The sequence below is a fragment of the Ahaetulla prasina genome, chromosome 9 (assembly GCF_028640845.1).
Source record: "Ahaetulla prasina isolate Xishuangbanna chromosome 9, ASM2864084v1, whole genome shotgun sequence".
Taxonomy (NCBI): domain Eukaryota; kingdom Metazoa; phylum Chordata; class Lepidosauria; order Squamata; family Colubridae; genus Ahaetulla; species Ahaetulla prasina.
In genome coordinates, this window is record NC_080547.1 from 23739757 (window position 1) to 23763791 (window position 24035).

The window sequence follows — 24035 nt, forward strand, 5'->3', positions numbered from 1 at the left end:
GAGTCTGGATCCTCACTGGCTTCAACTGACCGTTTGGAGATTGAGCGGCATGCTCTAAGAAGGGACCGTTTGTCCGCCAGGGTCATCAGAACCAGCTTCCAGACAACGGAATGTATTTACTCAGCTACTTGGACGGCCTTTTGTTCCTGGTGTGATCATGGGGGCTTTTCGTCTCTTCAAGCTTCAGTTTCCTAAATTTTGGAGTTTCTCCAGGATGGTTTGGACAATGGATTAGCTCCTAACACTGTTAGGTGGCAAGTGGCAGCCTTGTCTAAGGTTCTGGCTTGTGGTTCCTTTTCATCTCTATCTCAGCATCCCACTATTTGCAGATTCCTTAAGGGTGCCACTAACTTGAGTCCACCTGTTCTACACAGATATCCTACCTGGGACTTGACCATTGTTTTGAATTCTCTTATGGAAGCTCCACATGAGCCTTTATGGTCTACCAGCCTTCGTCTTTTGATGTGTAAGGTCGCCTTTCTAGTGGCCATCACTTTCGCTCGATGCATTTTGGAAATAGCAGCTCTTTCCATGCGAAGTGATCTCTGTGTGTTCCATAATGACTGGGTGGTGCTTCGCCTATATTATATTTGGTTTCCAGTGAGAATTGACGTATAATCACACAGATCCCTGTAGCTAGACAGAAACAAAAGGAAATTCCCACTTTAAATATTGCTCAGGTATAATTTATGTAAGTGGCTTATTTTATTTTTTTTTCTGAGCAGTTCAACACCCACAGTTTTTTTGCATTAACCAAGCTAATTTATGTTCAAAATGTTTGACATTTTAGTTTTGGTAAGCTGAAAAGTGGTTATATACTTAGTGAATTTCATACTTTCAGACTTTTCTGTTAATGTAGCCTTACAATAAAGTAGAATTAGCACATCTGATCGTGTTTCCCGTCTGATCTGTAAACACCTGTAAACACGGACCTCAATCTTGCAAGTCTGAAAGTACAAATCTGTCACCGTCTCCCTTTTAGTCTGAGATCTTAAGGATCTTAAGGAAGGGAGTCTCTTCTAAGACTCTTTCTCTGCACCTTTATGCAGCTGTGGGCTTTGCCTTCTCTTATCCAGCCATTCCCTAGGCAGGTCTGTGACCACTCACCATGGCCAACTAACTGTAGGAAAACTTGCTGCGGGACAAGAGTTGCATTAATATCAAAGAAATGATGGATTCAAATTATTAAAGAAAGGATGCCAAAGGAGAGACAAAATGAAATGCGAATGACAAAAATTAAAATATTTTTAAAAATTATTTTAAATAATGAATTGTCCCCTCAGCAAGTTGTCCCATGACAAGTTGGCCATGGTGAGTTATCCCATTCTGTCCCTAGGCAGCATCTCTTCACCCTATTCCTCAAGAATGTTCTCACAAAACCATTACAGGAAGCTAAGACTACCTCTGTATCGCAGCCCTGGATGACCCCAAACCAAGGAAAGTGTTCCTGGATTTTCCAGTGACTCAGAAAAGGCAGGACCAAGTGTCTTCTGCCAATGTGATAATTCAGTAAATTTAAATAGTAGAATTAAATACAAATATCAGACACAGGAAAAACAAAAACTGAGGGGAAAGTTAGTTGTTAGTTGTTTTTTGTAGGTTTGGGGGGTTCCATTGTCTCATCCTGTCCCCATGTTATGATTCTGCCTTTGGGGAAGAAGAGATTTCTCTCCCATGTTACTAAGTCTGATTGAATTACCCTTTTGTTATGCTATTTTTAACTTTTCCTTTTGTCTTGGAGGCTGCCCAGAACTAGACAAGATTTCTGTATGTAGAGGGGATGGGGAGGGGAAGATAGTGAAGCTGAATAACCTAAAGAGACATAGCCACTTTCTGAATAAAGACAGTTATTCTTGTCTAGCATACTCAATTTCTATTATTTGTTGCTTTCTGCCACAAAAGAGTATCAAAACTTGTCTTATTTCTGGGAAAGCTCCAAAGTTCATTTTAAGCTGGCACCAGCCTTATGGAACTTGATATAGACTAGTGTCTTCACCTTGGATGTATTAGAATAAAGTTTTGAATTTCTGTCTGTAGCCACTATAATTCTGCTGCCTAATAATACCGAGAGTCAAAAGCCAATAATGTTTCAGGTGTGCAGAAAGCTGAATGTAAATTGTCATCAAAAAGTGTTAATAGGAGTGGCATATTCGGAAAGGTTTTGGTAAAGGTGGACAGAGGCCCTCCTAGAACTGGTATATTTCTTATAAGGATTATTGCTGTTCTTATGTTGATCCAATTAACAGTCATTCTTTTCTGTGTTTTTCCTTAGGAAACAGGAACAATTCCAGGCAAATCCTGACAGTTATAATGGAGCTGTGCGAGAGAACTACACTTGGTCTCAGGACTATAGCGACCTGGAAATTAAAGTTCCAGTGCCCAAGCACATTCTGAAAGGCAGACAGGTAATGAGAGTATGGGAAGTTTTTTTGCCCACTGGCTGATAAGAGTCCCCGCCTCTCCTAGTAATATGTCCACTGTAGCTCTGTTTAGAATTTTTCCTTTGCTGTTTTCATGGCTAAGAAGAATGATGCTATCCTATAGCAGTCCAAACTTGTGGAATGCTGCAGCCGTTTCCAACCATCCCCAGTATTAAACAAGTTTGGATTGCCATTAGCCAGATTAAAATGTAAAGGGAAAACCACAGTATATTGATTGCATAATACCGCAGGTCGCAATTCCTGGTGTCTTCAGTTAGAAGAGATCTAAAAAGCTCCTGGGATTCACACAGCTCTCTGTTCTTTCCAGTTTGTGGAGATTGTCAAAATTTTGGGGAAAAAACCCTCCCTCCACTTTTAAATTAAAACTGCAATGTGGAGGCCCAATGGGCTTAATGCTGCTACTTTGTTTCCCCAAAAATAAGACCCGGTCTTATATTTTTGGGGGCTCCAAAATAAGCACTTGGGCTTATTTTCAGGGGATGCCTTATTTTTTCCATGTATGGTAGGCCCACTTCTTCTGCTTGCTCATGGCTGCAGTGGGGCAGGAGACCATGGGTGGTGGTGGAGCTAACCGGCTTACCTGAGGGCCCCTGCAGCCAGGCCATTCACGGCCCGACATCTGCCTCGCCTTGAGGCTGTGGCTCCAGCAGCCCTGACTAGCAGGATCCCATGTGGCCGCCGGCCCAGTTCTGCTTTTTTGCAGCTGCAATGGAGCAGGAGGCCAAGCGACACACCGGTGAGGCAGGGTGAGGGGGACCGGAGCTGCCCCATCTGCCCCACACCGGCTTACCTCAGAGCCCCGCAGCCAGGCCATCCATGCCTCACACTAACCCACCCCCAGGGCAACCAAAATGCCAAACTCTAACATTCCCCCTGACTCCCCAATACAGTCATGTCATCTTCTGGAACATCATCCTAACTCTCCAAACCTTGAATTATGGCCTGAATTTCTTGCGACTCCTTTTCCTATAGAACCATTGTCCCCAATCTCTCATGTCTAGCAAGACAGGTCCTTAAATGAGCACTTCTTGTCCCTGTAGTCTGCTCGTAGTAACATTGGCAACACAGGTGTCAGTGATTTTATCTCATGAATTCTTCACCAGTGGAGGGAATGTAGATTGACAAGGTACCCCTCTGATCAATTGTCGTTTGAGATCCTTGGCCCATAAATACTACAGTTTCATCTATAGCGATCATGTTGGATAGTTGGTATTTAGAAAAGTTGATGCCATCAACAAAGGACTTAAATGCAAGTGCACGTTTAATAAGTATATCTTCCAGTTTAAATAGTGTTGTCAATCATCTTAGAGACAATTCATATCAATGAAGGAAGCCATACAGCCAGTGTTGTGATACTTTGAATTATTCTGGGGATATTTCTAACTGTGGTGCCATTGCAAGGGCATATGTCTGAATATCAGCCCTGCGCAAAACCAAAGCCTTTGCTCTCCTGTCAGCAATCCATTCACAGTTGTTGTCTTCCAGTTCAGGAAATAACAGTTACTGACCTGATCTACACTTGCACTTCTTAGCATTTCCCTCGTCCACTTGTTTACTGAGGTTACCATACTCTTCTCGCCATTTTCAGACCATACGAGATCCAACTTGATGAAAGCCATAAAATTCTTGCCCTCACAGTCCTCCATGATTCCTTCTTGAACTCGACGGAATAGTTCTTTCTTTTTGCACTAATCTTGTCTTGTCTGCTGTAATTCTTTTTAAATCTACCATTAAATTAGAGGTGTCAAACTTGATTTCATTAAGGGTTAGGGGTGGGTGGCCTGGCTGCGGGGGCCCTGAAATAAGCCGGTGCGGGGCATGTGGGGAACTCCGTCGCCGTCCCCCAACCTTGCCTTGTGGCCACGGCACCAGTGCGCTGCTTGGTCTCCTTCGTTTCAGCTGTGAGCAAGCAGAAGTGGGCCGGCAGCCACATGATCTCTTGCTGGACATGGCTGCTGGTGCTGCCGCCCGAAGGCAAGTGTCGGGGCATGGATGGCCTGACTGCGGGGGCCCTGAGATAAGCTGGTGTGGGGGGCATGGGGTAGCTCCCCACGTGCCTTGCTTCATGGCCACAGTACCAGTGTGCTGCTTGGCCTCCTACTCTGTTGCGGCTGCAAGCAAGCTGAAGTGGGTGGCAGCACATGGGCTCCTGCTGGACATGTTGCGTCACCTCATGTTGGCACTACGAGCAACCAGACAGAATGGGCGGCTAGCCAGCTGTGCAGGCTCTTAAGTAGGGCTTACTTTGGGAGTAGGGCTTATATTAGGGGCACACGTAAAAGGCAGGCCTGGGCTTATTTTCAGGATAGGTCTTATTTCCGGGAAACACACAGGTTGCTATTACAACACTCTGAAACCCCTCAAACATTAAAAAATGGGTCAAAACCGCCCTCTCCAGTATCAGCCCTTCAAAGTAGACCAAGCTGAGTAAGCAGACATATCACGGTTTCCAGGAATTCTCTTTACTATAGTGAGCAAGAGGTAGAGGGTCTTGGAGATGGCGTTGAAGGGAATATTCGAGAACTGTTATAGAAACAAAAACAGAAGCATTCCTGAAGCCTGGGGAAAGGAGGCAGTATTAGAAGGAGACTCGGGCTGGCTGCTCCCTGACTTAAAGGGACAAAAGAGAGAGGAAGACAAAACACAAGCAGACTTGCAAGATTCTATTACTATAACCTACCTCCATAGTCATTTTCTGGAGTTAATTTCCTGATCTGGTCTACCTTGTAAGGTTGATGGTGGAGTAACATAATTTTGAAAGCCAAGTTCTTCTTTATCCTGTATTATACCCAAATAAAATTAAGGTAAGGTTATTATTAGAGTTAGTTTAAGTTTTTTTCTCGCCCTTCCCATTGCATATGAAATGCAGAAAAAACTTAATATGCTGATTTATGATGGTTGCCAAACCCACCCCCCCCAGGAAATCTTTAGGACTCATTTTCTCCCACATATCTACGTAGTCTTTGATTTAGCTTTCTGTCTTTACTCAGATCCAATCTTTTAATGTGTAAAGTGAATTGAAAGTCCTAATTTTGACGCATGAAAAAGTAGAATGCACATCTCTGTTTGGGTGTAGTCTCTTTGCACAGGAACATCAACCGATACTTCTTTTGCAGTGATTATTGCCTAGCCCCTGTTAAAGCTGATATAATCAACACAGACCAAACATTGTGTAAACAATCTCATTGATTTTGACTAGATTTTTCTGAAGAATGTGATGCCTTTTCTATTTATTTCTGAATAGAAAATTTTATGTGATTTACCAGGACGCCTTTTGCTTTGCAGAGTTAAGTATTGGTTGTTGCTAGATCTGCTTCTTCTGCCAGTGAAGTAGCTTGTATTATAAGATGGTTGATGTCTGTTCATAAAGCATCTACCACAACCCTGTGAGGTGAGTTGGGATGAGAGAGAGAGTGAAGGGCCCAAGGTCACCCAGCTGGCTTTCCTGTCTAAGGTGGAACTACAACTCATGGTCTCCTGCTTTCTAGCCTGTGCTTTAATCACTAGGCAGCACTTTTTCTCCTGCACATCCTAAGAAAAGCTAGCAGAAAACCTTGTATTGTGTCCTTCAACCGTCCTTTCACCTCCAGCTTAATTCCGTTTTCCACAAGCTACATTTTCTTGTTAGATCCCAACTGGGACAAGATAGATAATCAGGAGTGCCAAATTAATGTAGTGTTAAGGCATCAGGATAGAAATCGGGAGACAGTGAATTCTAGTCCTGCCTTAGGCACAAAGCCAGCTGGGTGACCTTGGGCTAGTCACTCCCTCTCTGCCCTAAGAAGGAGACAGTGGCAAACCACTTCCAAAAATCTTGCCAATAAAATTGCTTGTCCAGGCGGTTAGCAGGAGTCAGCACTGACTTGAAGGCACACACAAAAAAAGGGGCATCTTATGTACAGATTAAAGAACACAATTTTTCATAAATTATAATTAATCACAGTGCTGGTTCATATGTACAGAGCAACCCAAGTTAACTGAAAGCAAAACCCAAGACTTCCAAATGAGTTGTGTCTGTGCCAGAAGAGAAGAGAGAAAGGGAAACTATATAAACCCAAAGTTATACGTTTAACATTCAACTGAGGTTAATCTCTAGCATTATTTGTGAGCTGGAACAGATTATCCGAGGGTCAGCCTCCCATGTATCAAGCTGAAGATCAAGTGTTCCACACCAATTCTTTATAGTTGTCAAATTATTGCTTGTTCCCACTCGGTGTGGTATATCGCCTCCGAACATGAAGCTTCATTAAATGGTCTTAGGCAATACTTATTTATAGCCCTTCCTCTATAAATTTATCTACTCTTGAAATTTAAAGCAGTCTAAACAATTGGTCTTCTTGTGGCAGAAGATGCCATAAATTGTGTGCTGTATGAAAAACTGTTTTTCTTTAAAGCTTTCAGGAAAACTTCAGCCAAGAAAACCGAAAAAGGGCTGCTCTTTCCCTACAGGAAGCAAAGCAGGAGTTTTTACTTAGATTGTGATTTAGAAAGTGCTGTCCAGCCTACAGTTTGGAGGGTTGCCCACTGTATCATAACCAGGTTTAGCTTCTCACACCAAGGATTTTAATCTTGATCTCCCTAATGTTCCAGAGTCACAATGGCTGTTTTTCCTGCTATACAGGTAGTTCTTGACTTATAAAAGTAATTGACCCTGGAATTGTCGTTGTAAGTTGTTGTGGTTTTTAAATGGGCCAGCATGTCAGCCTATTTGCAGTGCCCATTAAGTAAACACAGCAGTCATTAAGTGAATCCGTTTTATACAATAGTGTTTTTTGCTGGAAACCAGAAATAAACACTGCAGCCTCTTGCAAAAAAAAGTTGAAAATCCCAGTCACGTACTGCAAACGGTCAAAAATGCGAGCTGGCTGCCAAACACCCAAGATGCAGTCATGTGACCATGGTATGTGAGTGTACATCTGTCAGAACTTCAAAATTCGGTTGTTACTTTTTGGAGCAATCCCTTGTCATTTCAAATGGTTGCTAAGTAATCGGACATTAAGTGAGGACTATCTATAATTTTAGCCTTTTCATACTACCCATGGGGTTTTATCTGGGCAAACTCTGGGAGACAGTGGAGAACAGGGGAGTGAAGTCTGGCATGGTGTGATCCAAGGGGCGTGAAGAGTTGGACATGACTGAACAACAACAAATCTGTAATTTGGAAGCAGTGGCAGTTTGTTTCTCCTTGCGTAGTACAGTATCTTGGGGATGGGTGGGTTGGACTTTGTTTTTTGAACTCAACCTTTTTAATGAACAGTGCAAAGAAGCAGTGATAGCGCCTACAACCCTTGCAATCCACAGTTGGACAAATATTGTAGTCACTTAATCTTATTTTCTTATTTTACTCTTTCGGCCGAAGTGCAGTGCAGTTTTGCCAAGGAAGACTAATCCTTGTCATCAGAAAACAAAACCGGCAAAGAATAGTTTTTGTTTGGCTGATGTACAATACCGAAACTAAATTGATTTAACATTGGCCACATTTAAATGTGGCTTATTCTAAGAGGTGCATCTTCCTAGTTCACTACAACTCGTTCTCCTTCACCTGCTCAGCGATAAAATAGTGAGCTAGAAAAAAATGCTGTGAAATCCCTCTTCCTCTTTCTTCTACGTCCTCCGTTTCTGGAGTATGTTGAATTATTCATATATAATTAGCAGTCCATACATTATTTCTGCTTGCTTCCATCCTTTATAGTAGCCATCTCACGACAATGAAGGGGGAAGGAATCTTTGTTTTTAAAGATCTGTTGCTGAGCATTGAAGGAGATGGGCAATGAAAGGTTACTACTCTAGACTTAATGGAATAATACTGTGTGGATTGATAACTATTATCTGCCCAGCATTAGAACTACAAACATTAGTATAGAATTAATACCTCTGGCAAGGGACTTGTACCTGGAACATGTTGATATGGGTTAATCAACTGTGTTTGTGCATTATATTCCTACAGAAAACACAATCCATCTGAACTCTTTGTATTTTAGACCAGAAAAACAAAAGGTTTCTTGCTAATATAGTATTTATGGTTGTAGGTCTGTGTGCGTTCTACATCTTTGTAAAATGACAAGGTTGTAAACCTTACAACTGAACCTAAGTTTGGCCAATGTCACTTGCTCCCTAAGCAAATGAAATGCTGAGCACACTTGTTTGTTGTGTCCATATGCCATTTATTAAACCAACTGTCTTTCTAGAGAGCAATGACCATACAAAATACATTTGTATTCACTACTAAATTCGAGCAGGCCTATATGCCAGAAGTGGGAAACCCATGACTTCCAGGGATAGATGAATTAAGATTCCTCAGTTCAATCAGTATAAAACAGGTGTGTCAAACTCAAGGCCTGCGGGCTGGATCAGGCCTGCAAGGTGCTTAGATCTGGCCCGTGGGCCCACCCTGGAAAAAGCAAAGGACCAACCCGTGGTGCCTCTGCCAGTGAAAACGGAGCTCGGGGAGGCTGTGTGCAGCCTGCCCGGGCTCTGATTTCGGCTGCAACAGCCTCCTGCAGCCCTCCGCCAGTGAAAACGGAGCCTTGATGAGGGATGTTGAGCTGGCCACACCCATTATGACCATGCCCCCCCCCAGGTAAAACACCCTGATGCATCCCTCAATGAAATCGAGTTTGACACCCCTAGTATAAAAGGAAGATGGGAGTCGGCAGTTCAGCACAAGCTGGAGGGTTCCATTATCTGAATCCCATTGGACTTAATAGCACTTACTTCAGGGTAAATGTGTACAATTACATTATAAAATAACATTTAAATAATAAATTATGCCAGGAGCACTTAACAACGAGAACCTCAAAGACAATAAGGAAAAAAAAAACATGGGTGATTCAATGGCTAAATGTCTGCTTTCAGATGCTTGTTTGTTTACAAGATGAGGACCAGTTCTGAGAAAATGGTTCAGTAACGTTAATTCCTTGTTGAGTTACTCCTACGTCTTCCTCCTGGAACAGTGAGGCACCATACCATATATCTGACTGCATATGTCCTATAATTGCTGTTGATGATTTGTATGAAGAGCCTGACTTCCCCATGGAGGGAGCAGCTCGCAGTAAAAGGATTAGCCTTCCACCTTTTCCCCTTGGAATCCTGGACTGTGTTCGATGAAAGAACAGCTATTCTACCTACTTGTTTTCATTTTCCATGTCAACCTTGCTTTGCACATGGCTACTTTAAAAGGGTCCTGCACTGGACATATGTAGTCCTTTCCATCTTCTGCTTAAAAACCCACAAGTCAGTCTCACCCAACCTGACCCATTCCTCATTTATTAATAATCCTTTTATATCTTGTAGAACCTGGGACTTGGCAAGGTAATAAAAGCTAGCACTCCATAAATTAGAAATTTGAAAGTGTGATGTTTCCTTTGTCCTGCATTGCGTTTGTATTCTAATCTTCTGCTGTAACCCTGAAAGGACTATTAAGGGATGAATCACCTTGCTAATTCGTTTTTCTGTGCTTCTTTCAGGTTTCAGTGGACATCAACAGTAGTTCAATCCATGTGTCAGTGGTGGAGGGAAGCGGACACCGAGTGCTTGTGGAAGGTGCCCTTACCCACAAGATCAACACAGAGAACTCTGTCTGGAGTTTAGAACCTGGGAAATGTATTCTAGTAAGGACTACCTCATCATTTCCTTCCAGTTTGTATGTGCACATGTATATGCACTCTTGTGTCTGAACATGTACATACCCTGTAGGTATTCCTCAATTTAGGACCGCAGTTGGGATTGGAATTTCCATCATAAGCCATTGCAGTCATAATTTGAGTCAGACCTGATTTTACGACTATTTTACAATGGTTATTAAACAAATCCATTAAGCGAATGCCATGGGTTGTAGGTGTGGACTCATTCTTCTGAATGGGCAATCATGTTACTACAGATCACTGCAACTGGTTATAAATACTAATCGGTTGCCAAGAGCCCAAATTGTGATAACAGTAATACTAGTCTTAGACTTATATACCGTTTCATAGTGCTTAATAGCATTCTCTGAGTGATTTAAAGAGTCAGCATATTGCCTCCAACAATCTGGGTCCTCATTTTACCCATCTCAGAAGGATGGAAGGCTGAGTCAACCTTGAGTTTGTCAGGATAGAACTGCTGGCTGTAGTCACAGTTAGCCTGCAATACTTCATTCTAACTACTGCGTCACCACATATGATCATATGACCATAGCGATAATGCAAGAGTCATAAGTTTGAGGACCTTTTTCAGCAGTGTCATCTTTGAACAATTGCCAAATGAATGGTCATAAATCAGGGATTACCTATATTATATATTTTTTAAAAAACTTAACTGCTTTTAGGTTAATATCAAAATCAGAATAGAGCTGGAAGGGACCTTGGAGGTCTTCTAGTCCAGCCCCCTGCTCAAGCAGGAGATCCTGTACCATTTCAGACAAGTGACTGTCCAGTCTGTTCTTAAAAACTTCCAGTGATGAAGCACCAGTAGTGGGTTTCAAATCCCGGCGCTACCGTTTTGCTATTGGTAGCATGTGAGTGCGCGTGCATGCTTTGTGAGCACGCAGTGCTTCTGCACACGCGCAGAGCATTTTTGATGACATTGGGCGGGTGGGCGGAGCCTCCCGCTGCCGCCCAAACTGGGGCAAACCGGGAGCAACCCACCACTGTGAAGCACCCATAATGTCTGAAGGTAAGCTGTTCCACTGGTTAATTGTCCTCACTGTTAGGAAGTTCCTCCTCAATTCCAGGTTGCTTCTCTCCTTGATTAGTTTCCATCCATTGTTTCTTGTCCTGCCCTCTGGTGCTTTGGAAAATAATTTGATCCACTCTTCTTTGTGGCAGCCTCTCAAATACTGGAATACTGCTATTATGTCCCCCCCCAGTCCTTCTTTTCTCTAGACTAGCCAAGCCCAAATCCTGCAACTGTTCTTCATATGTTTTTGCCTCCAGGCCTTGGATCATCTTAGTTGCTCTTCTTTGCACTTTTTCAAAGTCTCAACATTTTTTTTTTTTTGTAATGTGGTGATCAAAACTGGATACAATATTCCAGATGTGGTCTTACCAAGGCTTTATAAAATGGTACTAATACTTCACGTGATTTTGATTCTATACCTCTGTTTATACAACCAAGGATTGTACTAGCTTTTCTGGTGGCGGCTGCACACTGCTGATTCCCTTTTTTTGTCAATCATATATAAGATAACAAGTAAAAGTATAAACATAGTTTGGATCATGAAAAGAGTAAGTAAAAAGGAATATATCCCTCTCACGGTTACTGTTTTGAAGCCAGATTTTGCCTAATCTGTACTTGTACCTTTGGTTTTTTTCTGCCCAGGTGTAAAACTTTGCTTTTCTCCATATTAAATTTCATTTTGCTGGATAGGGCCCATTGTTCAAGTCTGTCAAGATCTTTTTGGATCCTGAGCTTGTCTTCTGGAATGTTGGCTATTCCTGCCAGTTTAATGTCATCGGCACATTTGATGAGTTCTCCTTCTATTCCCTCATCTAGGTCATTTATGAAAATATGGAAGAGTACTGGCCCTAAGACACAACCTTGTGGTACACCAGTGCTTACTTCCCTCCATTTGGATGTGATACCATTAAGGACTACTCGTTGAGTACAGTTTGTCAGCCAGTTACAAATCCATCACACATTTTTCTAGTTTACCAAGAAGTAGGTTGTGGTCTGCTTTGTCAAATGCCTTGCTGAAGTCTAAGTATAGTATGTCCACAGCAAGTCGCTGGTCTACTAATTTAGTCATTTCGTAAAAGAATGAAATAAGATTAGTTTGGCATGATCTGTTTTTAACAAACCCGTGCTGGTTACTAGTTATAACTTCATTTGTTTCTAGATGTTCACAGATCAATTTTTTAATTATTTTTCCAGTATCTTCCCAGGTATTCATTTTAGACTGATTGGTCTGTAATTTCCTGGATCTGTTTTTTTTTTCTCCTTTTTTGAAGATGGGAATCACATCAGCTCTTTTCCAATCCTCTGATATTTCCTCAGTGCTCCAAGATTTTTTAAAGATATGATACATTGGTTCTGATATAAGATCTACCAGCCCTTTCAGAACTCTGGGATATAATCCATCAGGTCCCAGTGATTTATATTCATCAAGGTCAGACAGATGTTCTCTTACCATTTTCTTGCTTATTTTAATTTTAATTTTTAGTCTTTCTTTTACAGTTATGTTATTGGTAGGTTGGGCAATAGTTTCTTTTTGTGTGGAGACTGATGCAAAGAACGAGTTAAGCAGCTCTGCTTTCTCTCTGCTGCCTTCAACTTCCTTGCTGTCTTTTCTCTTTAGTGGACCGACTTGTTTCCTTTACTTTTTTCGTGTTATTTATATGTTGAAATAAACTTTTTTATTATTATCTTTGACTTTTGTTGCAAGTCTTTGTTTATTCTTCCTTTGTTCTGGGAAGCTGAAGTTCTATTGTCGACACCAGTTTTTAAATTTTAAGCCAGTGGTTCGTTTCTAAAATCCTTTGCTCCCTCATTGGATGTTAGCCTTTCGTTGGAAGTATAACTGAGAACACTTGTGCTCCTAATTCTTTAACTTTCTTCCCTAGCTGTTTGTAATCTCTTGTTATTGTTTCCAGATTCATTGTTGTGTCATTGGTCCCCACATGTAGGAGAAGAAAGGGGTAGTAATCCATGGGGTTGTTTATTTTAGTAAGGTATTAGTTACATCTTTGATTTTTGCTCCAGAGAGATTATATAATTCCTTAGATTGACTGCCTGGTCTGCAGGCTATAGTTTCTGTTCCCCTAAGAATTGAGCCTCCTACCACCATTATTCGCCTTTTTTCTGCTAGGAAAGTCCGGAATACTTTTCTTCTTGTCTCAGGAATGCTTGGTTGTGCTTCTTTTTTAGAAACTTTCGATGAATGTGAGTATCTGTATATTTTCTTCCAGGGGGAGGCTATGAAAATGATTGTTCAGTTCCAGAGGGGCTTCATTGGAGTGGGCTATGGTAGGTAGTAGGGACTTTGCTTTTGGTTGTTTTCTTCTAAGTGTGACATGTTTCCATTGGTCTTGCTCTTTAGGTATATATGTAAGCTTCTTTTTTTAGGGAAGTTGTTTGCTCCCTATTGTGTTCTATTTGGGTGTATCGGTTTTCTTCTTTATGTACATATATGGGGTCATCATTTTTTTAAAAAGCTGTCTGCTCCCTATTGTGTTTTATTTTGGTGTAGTCCTCTTGTTTAGGTTGGGATTTCTCATTTTCTCATTTTTTTTAAAATTAGAGTTTTTGGCTCTTATGAAGTAATATGCACTTCTATTGTCGGAAGTCTCAGTCTATTTTCTAGGAGATGCTTTGCTCTTAACCCCCTACTCCCTGACTATCCTTTTACTCCTTGTCCACAAGTGTTTTGTATTTATCCTTTTTTTCTCTGCTTTCTTACCCTTCTGTTGCCTGGCCACTGCTGGGCTTTTCAGGTATGATATGCTAATGTGGGCAGTCTGTTTGGCTGGTCCACCGCGCTGCTCTCAGCTGCTGCTGGTCTGTCACACTGCTCTCAGCCACTGCTGTGGGTGCCACTTCTCAGTTGGTCCTCTGTGCTGTTCTCAGCTACTGCTAACCCACCACACTGCTCTTAGTCCCTGCTCAAAGCACTTCACTCCTCTGTCATGTAGCTCTGCACTGTGGCTGCTCAAGGTCTGCCATGCTACTCACAGCCGCTGGTCTGCTGCCACCTAACTGTGTTTCACTGCTGCCCAGTGGCCTCCATTTGCACTGTACTGGCTCCGCTCAGGTGTCAAGCTGGTTCACTGGGCTGCCTCTCTGTCTCTCAGCTTGGCTGTCTCTACTTCTCTCTGGTAGGTCGCCTGGCCACCTGTTGTGTCTGCGTCCCCCAAGCCGGGCCCCCTGCCAGAAAGTGACTTGGAAAGTGAGGGGGAAGGGCCACCAGGACTTACCTCGGGAGCACCGGCTTCCCTGGCTCAGCTCCAGGAGCCAGAGGGAGGCCAGGTGGAGGAGATAACGAGGCCTCCGTCCCCTGACTCTTCCACCCCCAGGACATGCTTTCAGACCCGGCTGATGGCAATCAGGCCTGGCTGGACCCTAGGTTTCATAGGCAGGAGAGGCGGGAACAACAGAAGCAGGGGTGGGGCAGACCTAGGAAGTGCTGAGTCATGGAGTCACACCCCACAGGATATAAAAGTAGCAAGGGCTGCTATACCTCTTCGTAGCAAGCAAATCAACTGCTTAACTAGAGCTGAAGTAGTGTTTGTTCCTGGTTGACTCATCAAGAGAGATAACAGACACACTTGGCAGACGCTCGCTAGTTTGCTGCCAGAGCTGATAGTGCCGGCTAATTAAGTCATCGCTCAGACTGAAGCGAGGGGGACAGAACACCACCTCTTGTTTGGGACTCTGGGCTGCTTCTCAGCTGGGACACCTCTCAGTTGGGTAACCCTTCTAAAAACATAATAGGATGGACATACATTCCTTTTGAAGAGCATAGTGAAGACATTGCTAATTTTTGCTGCAAAAACATCACGTGTAACTGCATATATAACGCCACAGTTTTGCTTTTAATGTTTGATATTCTTTGCTATAAGGCTTTCCATGCACTCTGTCATCAAGACACTAACCAGACCTGAAATGTTATCCTTTAACAGAAGTGCTTCATCTTGAGGTTTCAGATCATGTTCTTCCTTTTACATTAAAAGACTGATACAGACTTTTAACTTCTGCTTCTTATGTCAATTTTTTTTTATTACTGGTCTGTTTCTCCTTCCCTTTCTTTTCTCTAGGGTCCTGTAGCTCTTTAAATGGCCTCAGGCTTCTCTGTCCCTCATCCTTACTCTTCTGTCAATGTCTGAATAGAAAATGGGAGCTGGGGAGGACCCTGTATTCACTCTGGAATCCTTGGTGGAGTCATAAAATAAGGGATAATCTTTAGATGTCTGACAGAGGTGGAGGTTTGAAAAATTAACTCTTTCCAAGTGCAAAAATGCCTCTGCTTGGATATACAGGTAGTTCTCAACTTATGACCACAACTGAGCCCAAAATTTATGTTGCTAAGTGAGAAATTTGTTGAGCTTGACCAATTTTATGACTTTTCTTGCCACATTTGTTAAGTGAATCACTGACGTTGTTAAATTAGTAATACAGTTGTTAAATGGATCTGATTTTCCCATTGTCTTTGCTTGTCAGAAGGTCGTAAAAGGGGATCAGATGACCCAGGGACATTGCAATAGACATAAATGTGAGTCAGTTGCCAAGTATCTGAATATAAATCACCTGGTCATGGGGATCTTGCAACTGTGGTAAGTATGAAAAATGGCCATAAGTCCCTTTTTTCAGTGCCGTTGTAACTTTGAACGGTCACTAAGTGAACTGTTGTAAGTTGAGGACTATCTGTAGTTTATTAGAAGCATAGGGGGTTGCTGTATCCTAAGCCCAACCCAATGGTCTAAGTCAGCAGTCACCAACTGGTAGTCCAGTTGGTAGTCCAGTTGGAACGACCAGTTGGTTCGCGGACCATCAACTGGGGGTCCGCGAGAAAATTTTGGTGGTCTGTGGAGAAATCTTCGTATTTTTGCCGGTGCACCCAGTGGAGAAGCTGTGGCACAAGCGAGCTGAAGCAGCGATTGCAATGGCTGAAAGCTGTGGGAGCGAAGCACTACTTGCACTTGTGCAGCATCAGCATTCCGCCTCCTGCCGCTTGGGACTTGGAGTGGTAAATGGCAACTGGTCCGGGGATCAGCCGGATTTTGCTCTCTATTGCGGATGCCAGATCAGCCTCCTGCAAGCTCTCGTCTCTCGAGGAGCGCTCACTGAAGTGGTGCGGGAAACTTCAGCCAGGCTCCTCAGGAGATGAGAGCTTCCGGGGGGCGGGGGGGCGATCTGACGTCCACAATGGAAAGCAAAATTCGGCTGCTCTCCTGACCAGACACCGTTTACCGCTCCGAGTCCCAAGCGACAGGAGACGAGGGCTACTTTACTCCACCGCTGGTGCAAATATACCGAGGCAGAATGCTGATGCTGTTCAAAATGAAATAGAGAAAAAGAGAGAGAATGAAAGAGAGAGAATGAGAAAGAGAATGAGAGAGAGAGGAAGAATCAGAGAGGGAGAGGGAGAGAATGAGAGAGAATCAGAATGAGAGACAGAAAGAGAGAATCAGAGAGGGAATGAGAGAGAGACAGAAAGGGCCTCTGGTGGCTCAGCAGACTAAGTCTGTCTGTTATTAACACAGCTGCTTGCAATTATTGCAAGTTCAAGTCCCACCAGGCCCTAGGTTGACTCAGCCTTCCATCCTTTATAAGGTAGGTAAAATGAGGACCCAGATTGTTGGGGGCAATAAAAGTTGACTTTGTATATAATATTGCTTAACACTGTGTAAGCTGCCCTGAGTCTTCGGAGAAGGGCGGGATATAAATTCAAATAAAAATTAAAAAAAAAATTAAAAAAATGAAAGAGAATCAGAATGAGAGAGAGAGTGGGAGAGAAGGAGAAAGGGGGAGAGAGAAAGAGAGATGCGAAAGAGAGAATGAGTGGGAGAGAGAGAGAATGAGAGAGAAAGTGGGAGAGAGATAGAGATAGGGAGAGAGAAAGAGAGATGAGAGTGAGAAAGAATGAGTGGGAGAGAGGGGGGAGAGAAAGAGAGAGAAAGAGAATGAGAGAGAAAGAGTGCATGAGAGAGAAAGAGAATGAGAGAGAAAGAATGGGAGAGACAGAGAGAAGAAGAGAGGAGGAGAGAGTGGGGACAGAAAGAGGGAGAGAAAAAGAGAGAGGAGGGAGAGTGCCTGAAGGACCCTATCCCATCACTGGGAGTCCAGGTGATTCGGCTAGGTTTTTTTTTTTTTTTACATTTATATCCCGCCCTTCTCCGAAGACTCAGGGCAGCTTACATTGTGTAAGTGGCGCGCTGGATTCGTATTAGTGGTCCGCGGGATTTAAAATTAGGAACTTGGCGATCCCTGAGGTCTAAAAGGTTGGGGACCCCTGGAATAAGTCACAGGTGAACAGGTAAACAGTCATATCAGAGCTGGGCAGCTGGAGCACTCAGGTGTAGATTTCAACCCTCAGTCTCCACTTATTTTTGTCCTTCGAACTTCTTTAAAAGCATTTAAAATGGAAAACACATTAAAATGGTATTCTGAACCTCAAAATAGTTATGTTCCCAAACAGAAAAAAAATCTGGCTCTGCCCAGAGATGTGATATGTTCCCATCAATTTTGCTTTGTTGTTAACGCTCACTTCAACCTTCACCCTTCCCAAAAATATTGAGGTGCTAAAGCATTAAAAAGTAGCTGTAGTGTCCAGACAGTAAGGCCTTAAGGCAGAGGTGTCAAATTCAAGGCCTGGGGCCCGGATCTGACCCACGGGGTGCTAAGATCTGGCCCGTGGGGCTGCCCTGAAAACAGGACTGGCCCACGGTGCCTCTGCCAGTGAAAAAGGAACTTGGGAGGGCTGTGTGTGGCAAATGGAGCTCAGGAGTCTGTTTTTGCTGGCAGAGCGCTCAGGCCTCCACAGGCACTCCCGAGATGAGTGATGTCAAGCTGTCCATGCCCATCCTGACTACAGCTACCTTGCCCCCTACCCCCCACCCCGAGGTCAAACACAACCCTGATGTGGCCCTCAATGAAATCGAGTTTGACACCCCTACCTTAAGGCAAGGGCAGTGGGTGAATATGCTTTGTTGAGTAATACAAAGAAGACATGCTATCCCTAATAAAATGGGCATGTCTATCATTTGCTTTAGAAAAAAATTATGTACAGGGAACAATTAGGAGAAAGAAACACAACTAAACTAAGGTTAAAATAACTATTCGGTTCAGTTTCATACCCTTAATTTGAGTACAGATTGAGAGAGGTGATTTGGAGCGTTGAGTTCATGGATAAGATTCTGTCAGGCAGGCGGATTGGAAGAAGTTAGCAGAAAAATTGGTGGCATTATGAAAGTTGTTTTTGGAGTTATTTGCGTAAGTGATAGAATGGTTAAGAGAAAAGTTGATTCTACTTTGCATTTGGGCTCATCACACCTTCCTTTAGATTTGGATTGCATGATATGTTGAGCCAGACCTTACATGACACCAGAATTAAATTAGAATCAAAAATGGTTAAGGCAGGGTGGTTTGTGGAAGGCTGGCCTAGTTTAATCGTAGCTTTGTGATCACATTTTTGACCAGATTTGGGGACAAGTAATGCTAATTTTATACTTGGAGACAGCTCTTCTGCTGTCTCCAAGTATTGCAGTGTCTACTATCCAGACTTCTTTGTATTTCTTATCAACAGTTTTTATTATTATTTTGCAAACAAGGATAAAGGTAAAGGTAAAGGTTCCCCTTGCACATATGTGCTAGTCGTTCCCGACTCTAGGGGGCAGTGCTCATCTCCATTTCAAAGCCGAAGAGCCAGCGCTGTCTGAAGACGTCTCCATGGTCATGTGGCCGGCATGACTCAACGCCAAAGGCGCACGGAACGCTGTTACCTTCCCACTAAAGTTGGTCCCTATTTTTCTACTTGCATTTTTTACATGCTTTCGAACTGCTAGGTTGGCAGAAGCTTGGACAAGTAACGGGAGCTCACCCCGTTACACGGCAGCACTAGGGATTCAAACTGCTGAACTGCCGACCTTTCGATCGAAAAGCTCAGCGTCTTAGCCCCTGAGCCACCATGTCCCTGCAGACAATGATATGCAGCCTCAATCTTCTCTGCGTGGGGCTGTGTCCTCAGTTGGATTACTAAAGATGAACCAACAAACTAGCTGATCAAATTTAGCTTCAGCATGTTACAAAAATACATTCTTGGAATTCTGGCATGCTATGTTATTTCTTATACATACAGCTCACTGCTGCAAATTTTGCTGGAGGTGAAAGCTTTCGTGCTGTACTGTATTAATAAATTTAGATTTAATCAGCAATCGTTGATGCTGAAGGCAGGTTCTGCAGCAGTTTTAATTCGCTGTTGTTAGTTCTAGTTTTGGCTGTGGGTGTGAGAATTAGGCAAAGCCTTACCTAACTCTGGTGCTTGAATTTTATCCTGCTGAAATGAAGGTCTTCTATGTGATAAAAACACTATGGCGACCTAAACATAAGTCATTACAAATTTGATGTAACTATACTTGTGTGTTTCTAGATCAAATTTGCTCCGCCGTCAGAATGGTCTCGGGTAGTATGGACTAGATTACAGGTGCTAGTTTATGTCAGAAAAGAAAAATAATATTCCTGACCAATTACTTTTGCAAGGCTCGCTATAATGCAAAGTGAGTTGATTGAAATCTTATCCTTTAAACTTATTTTCAGATACAGGCATTTAGCAGTTTGTTTCAGTGAAATGAATAGGTTTTAGCAAAGCATTGTAGAAGGATGAGGGGATCCTTTTACCCTGGGGAAGGATTTCATCAATTATATTTAGCAATGCATTATCAAGATATCTTCCACTGACGTTACCTATACATTATTAGTGACTGCTCAAGCGTTCTTGTGATGTGCTGGTAGCGTTATACTCTGCCAGTGAATATGTGCCTGCCATGCATTTAAATGAAGCTTCCTGGAAGTAAGTAACTTGCTCAGACTTGGCTTCTACTGTGAACTCCTCATTACTGGATCACTTTAGGGGTGAAAATCAGTAAAATCTTGGCATATATGGGGACACTTCTAACATTTTTAGGAGGCTACTCTGTGTAAAAGAAATCTCAAAAAAGATATTTAAATGTGATGACATAAAGCAGTGGTCAAAATGCTCCAACACTGGAAATTTTTAAGAAAATGTTGGATAACCATCTGTCTGAGATGGTGTAGGGTTTCCTGCCTAGGCAGGGGGTTGGACTAGAAGGCCTCCAAGGTTCCTTCCAACTTTGTTGTTATATTATATTAAATGTCGGCATTCTTGTGGACATCCTAAACATTTCTTTGTGTTGTTTAATGAAGGGATTAAAGTTTGTAATACAGGTAGTCCTCAACTACCACCACCAACTGAGCCCAAAATTTCTATTGCTAATTGAGAAGTTTGTTAAGGGCACTTTGCCCCATTTTATGAACTTTCTTTTCACAGTTGTTAAATGAATCATTGCAGTTGATAAGTTAGCAACCTGGTTGTTAAGTAAATCTGGCTTCCCCGTTGACTTTGCTTGTCAAAAGGTTGCAAAAGGGGATCACATGACTTTGGCACACAGCAATGGTCATAACTATGAATCGGTTCCAAACATCTGAATTTTGATCACAGAGGATGCTACAAAGGTCATATGTGTGAAAAACAGTCATAAGTTACTTTTTTCAGTGCCCTTGTAACTTTGAACAATCACTAAACAAACTGTTGTAAATCAAGGACTACCCATAGTTCTTCAGGGAGCTATTACTAATTTCCAGCCAATTTCAAAGTTCAGGAACATCAAGTTCAGGAAAACTGAAAACTGATCTTAACTATCTATTGCCTTTGTCTTACCTTCCTTTAATCTTAGAGGGTTCCTGTTTCCTTTGGAAGATCACTTAACGTAAAGGTATAGGTTCCCCTCGCACATATGTGCTAGTCGTTCCCGACTCTAGGGGGCAGTGCTCATCTCCGTTTAAAAGCCAAAGAGCCAGTGCTGTCCGAAGATGTCTCCGTGGTCATGTGGCCGGCATGACTAAATGCCAAAGGCGCACGGAACGCTGTTACCTTCCCACCAAAGGTGGTCCCTATTTTTCTACTTGCATTTTTTACGGGCTTTCGAACTGCTAGGTTGGCAAAAGCTGGGACAAGTCACGGGAGCTCACCCCGTTACGCGGCACTAGGGATTTGAACTGCTGAGCTGCTGACCTTTCGATCGACAAGTTCAGTGTCTTAGCCACTGAGCCACTGCATCCCTTGGAAGATCACTTATCGATCATTAATTTTGCTTCTCAGTCATATGTACACATTTCCATATTTTTTATTTTCTATAAGGTTCTATAAGTTCTATAAGGTCAACCAACTTGTGTTTTTTAAGAATGTGCTTATTATTGTGAATCTGATGTTTACTTTTTGGCTGAAGCTCACTATTTTAGTAGCACTTCAAGAATATTTTAAAAACATACTTTTAAAGCAAAAATCAAATGAAACCAGTTCAGTGACACATGGTCTCCTTGTCAATCTACCTTTTTTCTTCCATCTGATGGATTCCTTTATCCAGGCTGGAAACAATTCTATAATTTTATTCTCCCATCTCCCTCTCCTGGGTTTTAAGGTGAGATTTGAAGTGGCATATTTCACACAAGATACTAGAGATCATGAGTGTGATCCTGTAACTCAGGGGTGTCAAACTCGATCACGTCATATGACGTATCATGACGTATTGCAATGTTTTTCCCCTTTGCGGAACTGGGGTGGGCATCGCATTTAAAAGACAAAGGCCGCTCTTTTGAAGACAGCAAAGTCCACATTTTGGATAGAGAGGACCGCTGGTTTGAAAGGGGTCAAAGAGGCCATCTATATCAAAATTGAACAGCTCTCTCTCTCAACAGAGATGGAAGAATACGACATCATCTATCTCCAGTCTACAACTCAGTCCTTTCAACCATTCCAAGAAGGCTCTACACTCTTTGCACCATTCAGGTGACTCTGATGACACAGATAAACCTCCAGCTGGCCTTAATGACTCGCTAAAAGAATACAAATGGCCAGCTGTCTGCAAGGAGTATAAATCCTTCCATTTCCCCCCCCTTCCAGTCAGAGCTGAAGAAGCTTCTTGGATGAGGAGCAAAACATCTTCAATGAAAAAAGCAGAAAGTCCAGTTGCCTCTAGAAAATGCACCTTTGGGAGAACCTGGATGACTGAGAATCTCCATAGACAAAATAGTGGGATGTTTTTGGGTTGCGGGTGACTTCCAAGACTTCTGAAGTTCAGAAATGTATGATCAGGCAATTCCTAAAACTTAATTGCCATAGCTACTTTAAAAAGCCAGTTTAGTCTAGTGGTTAAGGCACTAGGCTAGAAAGCAAGAGACCATGAGTCCCACCTTAGTCATGAAAGCCAGCTGGGTGGCTTTAAGTCACTCTCTCTCTCTCTCTTAGCCCAACTCATCTCATAGGGCTGTTGTTGGGAAGAGGGGGAATAGGAAGAAGAAATTGTGTTGGATATGTTTGCTGCCTTGAGTTATTTGCAAAAACAACAAAGGTGGGATATAAATTAATAAAATTAATTTCTTTTTCCCCCATTGCAAAGTAGTCCTGGTGCTGCTTTCTGATATGGCAAAAATTCTTATGTGGAAGTAAGTATTAATACAAATCAAGCATATCTCAGGAGGATATTATACTTTTGAATTCTTTAATACTGTTCTTCAAAGTCAGCCACTTGGAAGAGTGGTATTACTTCTGTCTCTGGTTCACATGCACCAAACTCCTGGCCTCATCTGTAATATTTCTCTGTGTGACCCTTCTCCATTACCCTAGTTAGTGTGTCGGAGAACGGGACTAAAATAGATTCACAGGAGCTGTTTTTAGAACCCGTTCTGGGTGCTGGGCTGAACCGTTTTTGTTTCTGCGTTTACTAATTCACAGTAGCAAGCTGCTTGGCTTTTTTTCGACAAACACTCTGTTGTTGCTTTTTGGTGGACAATTCTAACATGTTTATGTTTTTGGAGAGAAACTCCAAAGGCAAAAGTGGTGAGAATATTCATAGTCACAATGGACTGAATGAATAATTGATTTTTAGTGGAAAATATAAGGCTGGAATCTTTCCAAGTAGTTGCCTTGGAAATTCATAAACACTGTGTCACATTACTGTCATCTTTAGGAACTTGTCTCATGCTTACTATATGTCTGCTTCAAAGGAGTTGATTTGGCAGGATGCTTATGGGCAGGATTTGTGAACAAAAATGTTATGTGCAGGGAAGGATTTATAATATCCTATGAAATGAGGAAATCAGAAACACACATTTGAGAAAATGTCTACAGAGCCTTTTGGTTGATGTTGGTCTGGCTGTCTTGGCATTGTGTACAAGTAATCCTCGACTTACAACAGTTCGTTTAGTGACCGTTCAAAGTTACAACAGCATATTGGAAAGTTACTTAGGACCATTTTTCACACTTATGACTGTTGCAGCACCCCCATGATCACGTGCTCAAAATTCAGGCCCTTGGCAACTGACACATATTTATGACGGTTGCCGTGTCCTGGGATCAATGCTCCTGGTTCGGACCGGATCGGCTGATCCAGTAGCGATGGCAGCGGGTTGTTCAGAGAACTGGTAGCAAAAATCCCTGGCCCCCCTACCCATGCCCACCCAATCGCCCGGTCACCCGCTTGCTGCTTCTTTCCAGCTCACTCGTTTTTCCCGCCCAAATGGTAAGAATAGGTTGTTAAAAAAATGCTTTTAAAAAATTAAAAAAGGCTCTGATGATCACAGCTGAGCCGTACAATCGTCAGAGCCTTTTTAAAAAACTTTTAAAAGCATTTTTTTCTATCTATTCACCCGAGCTGGTAGTAAAGAAATGCTTTTAAAAGGTAAAAAAAAAGGCTCCCACGATCACAGCTGTGCTGTGCAATCATTGGAACCTTTTTTTTAGGGGGTGTGTGGGTGAGGGGTCTTCCCTGAAGCCTGCTAGGCCAAAAACGGGGGCGTGTAGGCAAAAAACGGGTGGGGAGGTAGGGAGGTCCGTTTTTAAAAAAGAAAGAAAGAAAGAAAGAAAGAAAAAGAAAGAAAGAAAGAAAG

General features: G+C 42.5%; 1 protein-coding gene across 2 annotated transcripts in view; it reads left to right on the forward strand.

The window, feature by feature from the left end:
• The window catches only part of NUDCD3 (NudC domain containing 3), a 65609-nt gene that overhangs the window by 30882 nt on the left and 10692 nt on the right, over positions 1 to 24035 (forward strand). Inside the window, exons 3-5 of one of the 2 annotated variants that reach the window (XM_058194137.1) lie at positions 2273 to 2405; positions 9908 to 10051; positions 15573 to 15685. In XM_058194137.1, coding sequence (XP_058050120.1) covers positions 2273 to 2405; positions 9908 to 10051; positions 15573 to 15685 — 390 coding nt within the window. The remainder of the gene's footprint in view (positions 1 to 2272; positions 2406 to 9907; positions 10052 to 15572; positions 15686 to 24035) is intronic. The other variant, XM_058194138.1, reaches the window with a different exon arrangement.